Source organism: Capsicum annuum, chromosome 10 (assembly GCF_002878395.1).
Source record: "Capsicum annuum cultivar UCD-10X-F1 chromosome 10, UCD10Xv1.1, whole genome shotgun sequence".
In the NCBI taxonomy this organism is placed as follows: domain Eukaryota; kingdom Viridiplantae; phylum Streptophyta; class Magnoliopsida; order Solanales; family Solanaceae; genus Capsicum; species Capsicum annuum.
Window position 1 is genome coordinate 203,028,815 of NC_061120.1, and position 13,647 is coordinate 203,042,461.

Sequence of the window (13,647 nt, forward strand, 5' to 3'; positions counted from 1 at the left end):
GTATGGTATGGTATTTTTCCATGTTTGATAACTATGGAATCCACCAATTTCCTGAACCACCAATTTGGTGGTATGCCATAATTTTTTTTTCCAACTATACCCTTATATAATTTTATTTAATCCTATTTTACCCTTATCAACAAAATACATGCTAACCCTGATCTTCCTTAATTGTCTGTTCGATAACATTCTCTACCAGTTCCAGCGAATCTTCTGCTTTATGAGTGGTGAGCCGCCTCCCAAGTTTCAGTACCTGATTTTTATACGAAGAAGGACCAACCAAAGAATGTGATCTACTGTGTACAATCTCCGGATCATCATAAACAAGCTCACTCATATGTGCTGGAAACACCACATTCTCAGACATTCTATTACTTGTTTCATTTGAGGCCAGACAAGGAGGCGAACTAAACACATCAGAGAAATCAAGTTCAACCTGCTCTGAAGGAACCATACCGGGAGCACTCAGTGGTAAAAATTGTTGGTGGAAGGATTTTTGCAGGTTTGCTTTAGTCGGAGCAAAGAGTTGAGAAGAAACCATGTTTCAGCAGCTCTTTGATGGACGTAGATGGCTAAATATTAATACTACGGTAAGGTTTCCTTTTATTAATAAATTTTAATAAATTTAAATTTTTAAAAAATTATGAGCATTTTAGTAAATTTACCTGTTACCATATACCATACCATTAAACCAAACAAAAAAACTATTATTAAACCATAATGAGTGATACAGTCCATTCAAACATGGTATTATACCATACTGTACCATATCATACCATATTGTATCATACATTATGAACCATGGCAAACCACCATCCAGGCTAAAGTGTCTATTAGGCAAACATGAGCATTTTGCCGAACTTTTTTCCCATCCCATAAAAACTTAATAAAATCATATATATGAGATGAATTAAGAAACGTCAAGTGTTTAACAAGAGCCTAACAACAACATACCAATGGATTCCGCAAAATGAGGTCTTGGAAAGATAGTGTATACCTTAGCTCTATCTTTTGAAATTGGAGTGGTTGTTACTCAAAATAGTAATGGAGAAAAAAACGACAGTAAAAAAACACAACTAATAAGCTAACAAGAGTTAAATCCCAATTCATCTATCATAATTTTAGCGAATAGAGTTATCTGGTATTGATAGTGGGAAGCGGCATCACTCAAGTGTCCTGTGGATTTAGATGGTCCGCTAGTGGTTTGAAAGAGAGCCTTGGAGTAACTGATAAAGTCGTTCCTATGCGATGAGAAGATCATGATACAATAGACCTCTGTGATCAAATCCTTTCCACGCGTTTACGCATAACGAAAGGTTTATTGAACCGAAAAACGCTTTTACTGGTGGTAGACTTGAGTATTGAGTATAAAACAAAATATAATTAATTGTTGGGTGACGTAGAATACGGCTGGTACATAGAAACCATTTGTGAGTGGTCAAGGTAAAAAGGTATAGCAACTTTTCTTCTATGGTACACGTATATATCTACAAGCCTATAAGCTCTCAGCTTTCTCTCTATATATATTGCTCTCTCTTAGCAGATTGCAAAGAGAATAATAACATACCAATATTCTTACTTTATCATATAATTAGCAAAAACCCAAAAAGTGCTTCTTCCTATAACACAAACAAACAGTGTCACAACAAAATATGGAGAGGGAGAGTGATGTAAAGGGTTCGAAATTCAAGAGGATTTGTGTGTTTTGTGGGAGTAGTCAAGGCAAGAAGAGTAGTTATCAAGATGCTGCCATTGAACTTGGCAAAGAATTGGTATATTAGCTTAAGCTTCAACAATCAACAATCAACAATACCCCCTCACCCTTTTGTTTTCTTGATTTTTTTTATCTTTGACCCTTTTGTTTTTTCATGTCAGTTTGGTGGTTTTTGCATAAAGATTGTAGCTTTTTGACGTTTCCACGAAAATGGGGTCTTTCTTTTGAAGTAAATGTCTAGTTCTTTGAGAACTAAGTTACGCTACTCTTCACTTTCAAAGCAGTACTTATGTTGGATTATTCAAAAATACACTATTTTTGAAAAATCTAAAGCCGGTTGACATTTTTGAAGAGTCGTAGCTTAGAATGATTTTCATTTTTTTTTTTTCAACTTTTAGTTCCATTAACCCTACTTTGTTCATTTTTTTTTGCAAATATGTTGTTTCTTGAGCTGAGGGATTACATGCAGTGCCTCAAATGACAGAGCATTTCTGCTTTTTTCTCTGTTTCTTGTGGTTTGTGGTGTGTGTGTGTGTGTGTTTGTTTTTGTGTGTGTGGTAGCATACCACTCATTACAAGTTTCATTCTTTTCTGCAAGTTGTTTTTGTGTGTGTGTGTGTGTGTGCTAGCATAACACAGATGACAAGTTTCATTCTTTTGTGCAAGTTGCTTTGATTTTAACACATGGGAAATATAACAAGGTTTTCGGGTTCTAGTGCTAGTTTATTTTTACATTTTGTGCCATCTATACTTCCAGTTACTTTCATCTACAGGATTTTTATTCTTATGGGGTCCTTTTCTATCATATTTTCTCATTGTACAATCTTTGTATTTATGCCTTCTCTTATCTTCTTCATACATATAGCACTAAAAAGTACATTTATTTTATAATCCATTTTTACCCTTTTAGCCTTTTCTTCTTTACAATCATTAGACAACTTAAAATATGCTTTTAGACTTAAAAGTGATTAACTTTAAACTTTAATTTATCATTCTTTTTTAGAAATTTGGTGTTGATCTGGTGTTTGTTTGTTGATGTTACTGTTTCTTCGTTTGTATGTGTTGCGCTGCTTTCCTATTAGTTGTCGTGTTTTCTTTGCTGTCATTTTTCATTCACTTGCGCCGAGGTTGTTTTGGAAAATTCTACTCTCTCCGGAGCCTACTTGGTGTGATTTCAGTGGCTATGTTGTTGTTTTGATTTGGTGCTTGTCTTATGGAAGGTCTCAAGGAATATTGATTTGGTCTATGGAGGAGGCAGCATAGGCCTAATGGGCTTGGTTTCACAAGCAGTTCATGATGGTGGTCGCCATGTTATTGGGTGAGAAAAAGATGCCTTCTATGTTAATTACAATGCAAATGTTCCTTTTTTATATGTAAAAATTGAATTTTTGTCATGTTATTGTCTGTCTGCAGAGTCATTCCCAAGACACTCATGCCTAGAGAGGTATGTATGCTATGATCAAGAAAAAGTATTAGTACTCTTTAATCTTTTATAATCCATGTTTAAAGTGTATATACTTTGAGTTTAAACTATTGGTTCTAATTTAAATATTGATAATGGTTCTGTACAGTTGATGTACCAAAGAGGGTGTTTACTACTTCCTCCGTCCTATTTTATCCGTCCTAAATTTTTTAATTTGATGTTTCATTTTATATGTCCTATATTACTTATCAAGACTAGACAATTTTTTTTTTCCATTATACCCCTAGTGTAATTGATTATTCCTTGTTATTAGCATTCTTGAAAATGTTGCAAAGAGGAGTACCATTAAAAATATAAATGGTGCTTTGGTATTAATCATTCATCAATATTGAAACTAACAACAAGACACAATTAAGAGGAGAAAGATGGTAAAGTTACATTATCAATCATTGTTTTCTTAATAACTATGTCATCTTAATTTGGGACGGGTAAAATGGGATGAAGGAAGTAAGTTCTATGCTGTGTTCTTTTCTTAATTTTTTGGGCACTGTGAAGGAGTGTGGACACTTATTTTTTCTTTCTTGTCCATTGCCTTATCCATATACAATGGTACTGTGACATCTGGCCTTTCACTAGTACTCGTTTCGAAATAAATGAATTGTTGAATTTTGGCATATAGATTAAGAAAACAATATCAGAGATATAAATTTTCATTTTTACCCTTGGAAGTCTCTTTTACCCAAAAAAAAAAAAAAGAAAAAACTACAGTCTCTTTTGCTTGTCGAATATTTTGGAAAATATTCAACAATTCACTTATTTTGAAATATCAATAAATACTCCAACAATTCATTTATTCGGAAACAGGGGGAGTATTATGTATATTTAGGTACCATATAGTATGTTTTTCTTGACTTTTTCCTACTTGTATACAAAGCTTTATTCACTGTGTTTCAGAGATCAGTATTAGCTCTTGTGTTTTCTTCCTTGGCTGTTTCTTCAACTCTTATTTGTCACAATAGCCTTGGCGTAATCGGTAAAGTTTTTACCATGTGGCACTGTTAGTATTAATATTGTGTATAGTAGACCTTTATGATTCGACTCTTTCTAGGACTCCACGCTTAGCGGGTGCTTAGTGAATCGTGCTACCTTTATTTCTTGAACTGATGAAGGTGTATAGTAAGGCTAAGACTGCTTTCTTCTGGAGCTGCTGACCCTATAGACATTTTTGGGATTACGTCTTCTTTTTTTCTGAAATAGTACTCATCATTGCTTCACTGCAGCAACATTCACTACACTGCAAGAACTTCTTTGTCTCTCTTCCTCATCTTTTATCATTATTTCTACCAAATAATCTACAACAAGAAGCGTGGGGTCTTGGCTTTCTACCAAATAATAATCTGATTCTTGAAAAAAAAATGTTTTTTTCTACTGATATATGGTTGTGTACAATAGACCCTTGTGGTCTGGCCCTTTTTTGGTCTGCGTGCATAGCGAGAGCTTTAGTGCATCGAACTACGATGTTCTTTTTTTGTCGCAGATAACTGGTGAAACAGTAGGAGAAGTGAAGGCTGTTGCAGGTATGCATCAAAGGAAAGCAGAGATGGCGAGGCACTCTGATGCTTTTATTGCCTTACCAGGTTGGTTTTAGTCCTTACAGTCAAAGTTTTAACTTTTGCACGCTAATTCCTATGCAAAAATACTTAAAAGAGTAAATGTAAAAAGACAATCAGTGGTTTAATATTTGCTATTTTAGGCAATAGATTCATTATATCTCCGGTTTTTCATTCTTCTGATAGTTCAGATTGTCATCCTCTTGGCTTAGTATTCCTCTTCTGTCCTCGTTAAAAGGACACAAACAATACAAATTTGGAGTTTTGCATGATTTGTAATAGCCTTGAATTGATTTTCTTACTCTTGGATCCAAGTGCAGAACAAGTAATTGCCATAAAGAATAATTATGCTCAAATTATGTATTATATGTCTAGTTGAATACATTATAAAAAATTGCACCCATGTGACAGGAGTGGTAAATAACTCAAGTAAAATCCTTCATTCTCCAATGAGAAGGCTGTTCCTAATTATGGACTAGTACTGATTGTTTAGCAAGAAAGGGAAGGAATGCGACGGGTTAGTAGTGGCAATGTTGCACGAATTTTTCATAAATGCCACCACACCGGCGTTGGATTCTCCAAAATTACATTACTTTTGAGTATCCTAACCATGCCGATCAGTGATTGTTTCTGTTGTGTTTATTACAGCTATTAAAGAAAATGTAATGCTTGAGAGCTACAGTGTTACTATTTCAGAATGATCTGTGGTTCTTGAAGTTGTCACAACCACCAAGTTTCATGATTAAGGAGCAAACAATTCAAAACCTTAGTTGTTAACCTATCAACATCTTGCACTGAAATTTGGGTTTATTCACTGAGAGAGAACCTACTACTGTGATTTGTTCTTTTCCTTTAATGTACTTATAGCCATTGAGGAGTGATAGGAAAGGGAGAATACTGTCACACTATCACTAAATTGGTAATGCCAACTGTCTGCTGGACCTAACAAGCCATCATGTTCACTCCACTTTAGGATTCCAGTTTCACCAAAAATTCAAACTAGTCAAAATATTATTCCTTTTGGTTGCATCTTAGTTAGCCACAGAACTTTAGAATAGATTAAACTACTGTTGTTGATTGAAACAGTACCTTGTCAACTGTACACTCAATTAGACAGTATACCCTGAGAATCATGCAGAGGATCCTTGTACTCATGAAATCCATGTCTTGTATCATTCTTCTGTTCTTGATTTATGTTTTCATTTTCCACTTTGCTTTCTTACATTTTACATTATCATTAACCACTACCGGTATCTTTTCCTTTCGCATCTAGGTGGTTATGGAACTCTTGAGGAGCTGCTTGAAGTGATAACCTGGGCGCAATTAGGCATCCACGACAAGCCGGTATATCTTTTATTTTTAATGTACTATTAGATCATCAACATTGTTTTGTTCTTGTACTTGAGTTTCTAGCTCAACATTCATTTTGCAGGTAGGATTGCTGAATGTGGATGGGTATTACTATTCATTGTTGTCATTTATTGACAAAGCTGTTGAGGAAGGTTTCATCAGCCCAAATGCGCGCCACATCATTGTATCAGCACCATCGCCAAAGGAGCTAGTCAAGAAACTGGAGGTAGAGAAAAAGACGATATATATTTTTTTATCAAGAAACTAACTTCCTTTCCTGGATTGGTCATGCACATAGGATTAAAGACATTTGCTTAATCTGCAGCCTATAAGGAACATTTATCCTATTCGTATTAGTCTACGATGCACTGATTCTTCGACATTGTCATGCAAAGTCGTTCTTGTTCTTTGTTATACTGCTTGAAATCACACTCGGTATTTAAACGTGTACATTTTCTTGGCGATCGCAGGAATATGTCCCTTGCCATGAAAGAGTTGCTTCTAAGTTGAGCTGGGAGACCGAACAACTTGGCTACCCTCAAGCTCAAGAAATTGCAAGATGAAAGCTGGATTTGCAGCGTAGTATTATGCGTTAGGACATGAAATTAAAATATCGAATTATTGGAACAAGCTAACCTTAACATTCTTGATTTTGTTATGGGGAAGGGTGTTCCTTTTTGTTTTTCACCCTGTAAATCACTCTAGAAATGACAAACATATCTCATCCCCCCCTTGTTCCCTTCAAGTAGAATTTTCCTTATTTAATGTAAGCTGTAACTATTAAGATATGCATATGGTTTTCTTCTCTAATGTTTACTAAGTCTGCAGTGTACTCGTATATTTCTTGTCCTTGATGATTTAAGTATGCTTTCTTTTCGTTTAATCCAAGAATTAAAACAATATAAATAGGAGGTCACGGGTTTAAGCGTGGAAATAAATGCATGGTAAGGTTGCGTACAATAGAACCTTGTGGCCCGCTTCTTCTCTGGATACCTCACATAGCGGAATCTTTAGTGCACCGGGTTGTTCCTTATAAATGGGGAAATATTAACAAAGAACTATCTGAATAGATCATCCAATTGTTGAAAATGGATGCATCAACAAGCTGTAATCATCTTCAAGTTCATTTACAGCAGCAACTTCTTGATAACAACTGATATCAATGAAGCCATTTCAATCTTGCTACTGTACTGCATTAGGAAAAACAGTCACATTTTCCACAATCCACTAGATCAGGACAAGCTAGTACCTCTAAGCCAGAGACAATTGAATCGCATTAAGGATTTAAGTTATATACACTAACATTGCCACGTCAGTTATCATTATTATCACCGATAACTACTTGATAAGTAATATGATTATTGTAAATATGTTCTACAATGTCAGTGAACAGTTCTTAAACTTCTTCCGAAAAAGAAAGCATCGAGCGATTTCACGAAGAGTTAATAACTTAAATGGTCACTCAACTTATGACTTTTCTCTCAAAAAATCACTCATTTTTATTTTTTACTTCAAAAGTCACTCAACTTAGGGTTAAGTTACTTTGATTTTTACTTCAAAAGTCACTTACCTATTAGTATTTTATTTTACAAAGTCACTCAACCTATTTAATTAATTTTTTAAAATTAAAATTTGCTAACTTTATTACAAACCAAAATTCTAAAAGAAATAAAAAAAATCATTTGAATCATATTATTACATATTTTCATGTTTACTTTATATTTAACCCTATGAAATTTTAAAATATCCTTAAAAGTTTATATCAATTCACTTATAATATTAATATTAATTTTTAAGATTTTCAGAATCTTATTCATTTAGATAATTAGATTTAATTAACTTTCAACGTGATACTTATTTACGGAATTCATTTTTCAATCATAATGCAACTTTTTGTATTACCACTTGTATACTATACAGATGTATCAAATAAATACAGTGAATTCTATTCCTAATAAATTGATAAAAGAAAACGGTATAGATTTTAAACTGAAATGATATGATATAAAGCATTAGCAAATGTTATTAAACATTAGTAACATTATAACATATACACTGCAACGAGGTAAAATTAGCAGCAAAAATTGTACAATCAAATGATTGTGATTTTAGGATACTAATTGATGATCTATATGACTATATATACTTTAGAGTATAGAGTAATCATTGGAATTTCGAAAAATAGTCGTAAAACTAAAATTTTAAGAAATAAAAAAGATATACATTTAAATCATTTAAATGAATTTTGGATATGAGCGGATCATTAAATTGATTATTTAAATAAAAATCATTTTGTTTCTTAAAAATATTGTTTTAAATATAAATTACTACATGTTTGCAAATTTTAACGAAAAAAATCAATTAAATAGAAGTGACTTTGTAAGTAAGACATTCATACTTGAGTGACTTTTGGAGTAAAAACTAAAATTGAGTCACTTTCTGAGAAAAGAACTCATAGTTAAGTGACTTTTAGAGTAAAAATCAAAGTTAAGTAACTTTCTAAGAGAAAATTCATAAATTGAATGACCATTAACTCATTTCATGAATGAGTTGGAGTGGAAAAGAGGGGCTCTATTGTGTATCTAATCGAGCTAGATCTAGGGTGAGTTCTATGAATTCACGTTACCTCATTGCTTTGGACTCATACAACCTAAACATGTACCCAAAAAAAAAAAACCCTTAAAATGTACACTTAATAGTAATGAGATCACTCTGATTGTGAACCCAATGATTTCAAATGTTGAATTTGCCTTGGTAGTGAATGTTTCCTTCATTTTAATTTGTTTGTCCTACTTTTCTATTTAATTCATTTTAAAAAGAATGATTTTTTTTTTTTTGACAACGCTTAAATTCTAACTTTCCACCCGATATGTTTAAGGCTACAAAATGAAAGGACATTCTGATACAATGCATCTTTAGTTTCTTAAAGTTCGTATTAAGTGAAAATCAGATTAAGAAATTACAATGAAGGGGTTAGCACATGTTTCAACTGATTTTTAGATAGGTATTTGCTGTTAAGGTTTCAGTTGAGGGACAACCATAACAATAGTGTATGGTCCTTGAACAAGACAGTTAACAGAAGGGGGCCAATAAGAGTGGGGAGAAAATAGGCCCCCTTTGCTTAATATTCAGGGCATTCAAAGTGGTGCCTCTAGTCAAACAAAATGAGATATTGACACTGATATAGTGCTTTCTCCGTTACAAAATACTTGCCACAATTTTAGCTAACATTTCAGAATGAATTTTTCATCATGTTGGTATAAGAAAAATTGTAATTTATTATTATTTTTATTTAGTTTATGAATATCTAAAGTTTAATTTTAAAATATCGGATTAACCTAATTTAATTTAATTTTAAGAATTCGTCAAATTATCTTTCGAGAAGTAAACCGTGACAACTATTATGTAATAGAGGGACTACTATCAAGGAAGGGGTGATAATTAAGGTTAGTTGCAATAGCAAGGAAAAGAATCCATGTGCATTATTTTGATTGTTGTAGATAAAATGATTATCCCCATATTGTTGGTCCCCATTTTCATGTATAATGGGGAATGGCTCAACTGGTTTTGATTTGGGGAATATGTGGAGAAGCTACAAAAAATAGGCATATGGTGGTTGAAGAGTCTATTTTCTGTTTTGGCTTTGGCTTAATTCTGAAAATTCATCAAGGAATTAATTACTCTGCATTGATGTTGAAAAATGAAATATTTTTTCTAAAAATTAATGATTTATACTAAGCCTGTCAAGTGGGTTGGGCTGACCCGGCCCTACCTGGCCCACTTAAAGGACCCGTCCCGATTTGATCCGGCCAGGTAAGCCCTAGGGCTTTAGGGTTTCGAGTCCCGGATCGGATATTTTTTTTAATTTGGGCTCAGTTAATCCGGCTCGGACCTAACCCGATCCAGGCCCGTCGATTAACCGACCCGGCCCAACCCGGATTCAATTTTTTTTTTTTTTAATTTTTGAGATTTGGGCCAAACTAGCCGTTGGCCCAACGGCTATATAGCCGTTTTTGGGTCCAAACGGCTAGTTTGGGCCCATTTCTTAAAAAAAAAAAAAATTACTTTAAAAATTATTTTTAATCCCAAAAAAATTCTATAAATACCCTACACCTTCAAATCATTTTTCACACAATTTTTCACTCTCTCAAATCTCATTCTCTCTCAAATCTCGATTCTCAATTCTCAAATATTCAATATATTTAATTTCTTAAAGTGTTCACTTTAATTTTTTAATTTTGCATTTACAAAGTACGAGCGAAAGTTTCTAAAGTTGCAACCTTCGGATACTTTCAAAATTTGGTATTGTCGTTCCATCTCTTACGTTTAATTTTTATTTATTGTATTAATTGTTTAATATTTAGTTTTATTATATTTGTGTATTTTGAATTTTTTTAGTTTAATTTAATTTATACTATGGATAAATTAAGAAACCTCGCTACTAAAGGTGTTAAAATTTTTTGTCCCGGAAGCAGCAGTGGTAGTAAAAAATGAATTACTAGCAGTAGAGGTAGTTCAAGTAGTAGATATACCCGTGTGTCTTCGCCTCCGGTACCATTTGGTACACCTTTTGAGGAAGAAATAGATGTAGGTGCTCACGATATGAATTATGTAGAAGCTCAGAAAAATTACGGTATATAAGAAGAAAATGAAGTAGCTGCGGTTAATTTAGACGAAAAAAATGAAAATATTGTTGAGACACCCGCAGTAGGAAATGCTAACGTTAGATCTAAATCGGTTAATCTCCCTCTCCGTCCTCCCCATGCCGCAAGATCTCGTAAAACAACTAGTGTTGCATGATAATTTTTTGAACGTATATCAGATACTGAGGTGCAATGCAATATTTGTCAACAAATATATAAGCATAGAAGCGGAGGCAGGCAAGAGGGTACGGGTACGTTAATAAGACATATAGGTGAAGCTCACGAAAGAGAATTAAATATTGCACGAGGTGGTGGGGATGTTGGTGGGCCAACGCAAACTAGAATGGACCCAGCAATCAGCCAGGTAACGAAGAAGTATAATAAATTGAGGGACCGGGAAGAAATAGCTAAAATGGTAGCTGTGGGTTGTTTGCCTTTTAGTTTTCCTTCCTTTGATGCCTTTATTCATTATATACAAGCAATTTATAATCCTATGTTTAATGGTATTCCTAGAAGTACTTGTCGGTCTGATATTTTTAGACTTCATTCACAATATTGTTTTTATTTATCAACATTGTTAAAAAATATTGAATGTAGATTATCCTTATCTTCTGATCTTGGTCGTGTTGTAAATAAAAATGATTATTTAATCGTTACTTGTCACTGGATGGATAGTAATTTTGTGATGCAAAAACGTATTCTTGCTTTTTTATATGATGAAGATCGTAAACATACTGGAGATTTTATTGCTGATTCTATTGTTAAAGTTGTCGGATATTATGGTATCAAAAATAAAATTTTATGTATTACTTTTGATAATGCTTCTAACAACAAGACTGCTATAAAAAAATTAAAATCTACGCTATCTCTGTCGTTGCCTGAAATTTTTCATATTAAGTGTGCATGCCATATATATAATTTAATTATAAAAGATGGTCTTGAGTTTTTTGAGCTTTATATTGAAAAAATTCGTCTTGTTGTTGGTTTTATTTAAGAAAATAATCGTAGATCGAGAATTAGAGAATTTAAAGTTAAATGTCAAGAAAATAGACTTACACCGATATTGATGCCTGAGGAAATTGATATTAGATGAAATTCTACGTATGATTTTTTAAAAACTTGTTATAAATATAGAATTCCTATTACATTAGCTTTTAACCAACATTGCGGCTCATTTGTTGATTCTGCTAATTGCATGCTACATGATTCTTATTGGGTTGTGATTAAGGATCTTGTTAAGTTTTTAGAAAAATTTTATGTTGCTACGGTTGAATTTTTCGGTGCTTATTATCCTACTGTTTGTAATAATTTGGCATATATAGCCGATATTTCTGGTTTGCTCAAAAAATATAAAAATAAAGAAGGTTATAAAGAAGTTGTTGGTGCCATATTTACTAAATTAAAAAAAATATTTTTTTCCGATTCTCCCTATTTACTTGGTTGGTGCTATGTTAAATCCGTGCATGAAATATAATAATATGTGCCACTTTAGTACTATTATTTATACTAACTTAGAAATAAATACTAACCATGATTCTGAACAAGTACAACCTGATTTGTGGACGGCTATGAATGATGCAAAGGATTACATAGAAAAATTATATAATCACTATGCTGATTTATTTGATTTAGCCGTACCTACAAATATCACTCCAACTGTCGCTCCTCATACTCCCGAGGAGCCATCATCTTCTAAAAGGCTGGCACATAGTGATTTTTCTGATTTCTTTTATGATTTAAATTGTTGGAACAGTGTTGATGAGAGAGCTTACACATCAACTTATCAGGAAGAGCTGAAATATTATCTTTGGTCGGCGCCAGAGGATCGCAGACGACGAATCAACACGTTGGATTGGTGGAGGAGTAATAAAACACAATATCTTGTGCTTTCAAGATTAGTTAGAGATATCTTGAATGTTCCAATGTCAATCATTGCATCAGAGAGCGCCTTTAGTCAGGAGCGACAACAGCTTGGAGACAACCGATACTCATTGGGAAGCAATGCAATGAATGTTCTAGTTTGCCTCAGAAGTTGGATTAGAGCGGAAAGAAGAAACCAAGGAATGGAACCGAAGCCGAGCGACGAGCTGAAACTTGAAGAAATTACGTCTTCACGGGAGAACTCAGCAGAATCAAGTCCAATGCATGATTTTGTCCCCGTTGACTTCGACTATCCTATGCAAGTTCCCATTAATATTAACATGCATGAGTTAGAAAAAATGATACATAATTTATAGATTTTTCATTTATGTAAATTATAAATTTTGGATCATTTTGCAATCAATAAAATTCTCCAAAATCATTCACTTCTTAGTCCTTACTTTTTATATTTTTTCATTTAATGATTTTAAATTTTAAATTGAATTTCTAGTTTTCTACTTTAAATTAAAAACTTACTTCTAATATATTATTAATTTACTACCAAGTATTATTAATTTATTATATTAAGTAGCATATAGAGTGTATATTTGTGATTATATCTTCTATGGACGTGTATATTTAACGTATACATGTGTATATGTTTTATAAATTAGTATATAAATATATTTATATATATATATATATATATATATATATATATATATATATTGTAGTATATTTAATTTAAAGTATTATATGTACATAGAATAGAGTGTATATATGTGATTATATCTTCTATGGACGTGTATATTTAACGTATACATGTGTATATGTTTTATAAATTAGTATATAACTATATTTATATATATTGTAATGTATATATATTGTAGTGTATTTAATTAGTAGTAGTATATATACATTGAATGGTGCGTATACATGTGTATATATCTTCTATAGATGTGTATATTTAACGTATACATGTGTATATGTTTTATAAATTAATATATAACTATATATATATATATATATATATATATATATATATAT

At 32.6% G+C, this 13,647-nt stretch overlaps 1 protein-coding gene across 4 annotated transcripts; it reads left to right on the plus strand.

Annotated features, from left to right (window-relative positions):
- Positions 1-239: 239 nt before the first annotated feature.
- On the plus strand, positions 240-6,907 carry LOC107843563 (cytokinin riboside 5'-monophosphate phosphoribohydrolase LOG3). Of its 4 annotated transcripts, none has more exons than XM_047397204.1 (7): positions 240-590; positions 2,935-3,032; positions 3,128-3,158; positions 4,675-4,774; positions 6,021-6,091; positions 6,180-6,323; positions 6,568-6,907. In XM_047397204.1, exons 1-7 carry the CDS (start codon positions 540-542, stop codon positions 6,658-6,660), a joined length of 588 nt encoding a protein of 195 aa, XP_047253160.1. In that variant the 5' UTR covers positions 240-539; the 3' UTR covers positions 6,661-6,907. The 4 variants fall into 4 exon arrangements, with proteins under 4 accessions (XP_047253160.1, XP_016543360.1, XP_016543361.1 ...); XM_016687874.2 differs by lacking the exon at positions 240-590 and adding an exon at positions 1,478-1,772; XM_016687875.2 differs by lacking the exon at positions 240-590 and adding an exon at positions 2,567-2,588.
- The last annotated feature ends 6,740 nt before the right edge of the window (positions 6,908-13,647 follow it).

Excerpts from the sequence above, each read along its gene's own strand:
- LOC107843563 (XM_016687874.2), top strand. The coding sequence starts at position 1,653 with ATGGAGAGGGAGAGTGATGTAAAGGGTTCGAAATTCAAGAGGATTTGT. Across the intron at positions 1,773-2,934 it reads TTGAACTTGGCAAAGAATTG|GTCTCAAGGAATATTGATTT; the intron begins GTATATTAGCTT and ends GTCTTATGGAAG. Across the intron at positions 3,159-4,674 it reads AGACACTCATGCCTAGAGAG|ATAACTGGTGAAACAGTAGG; the intron begins GTATGTATGCTA and ends TTTTTGTCGCAG.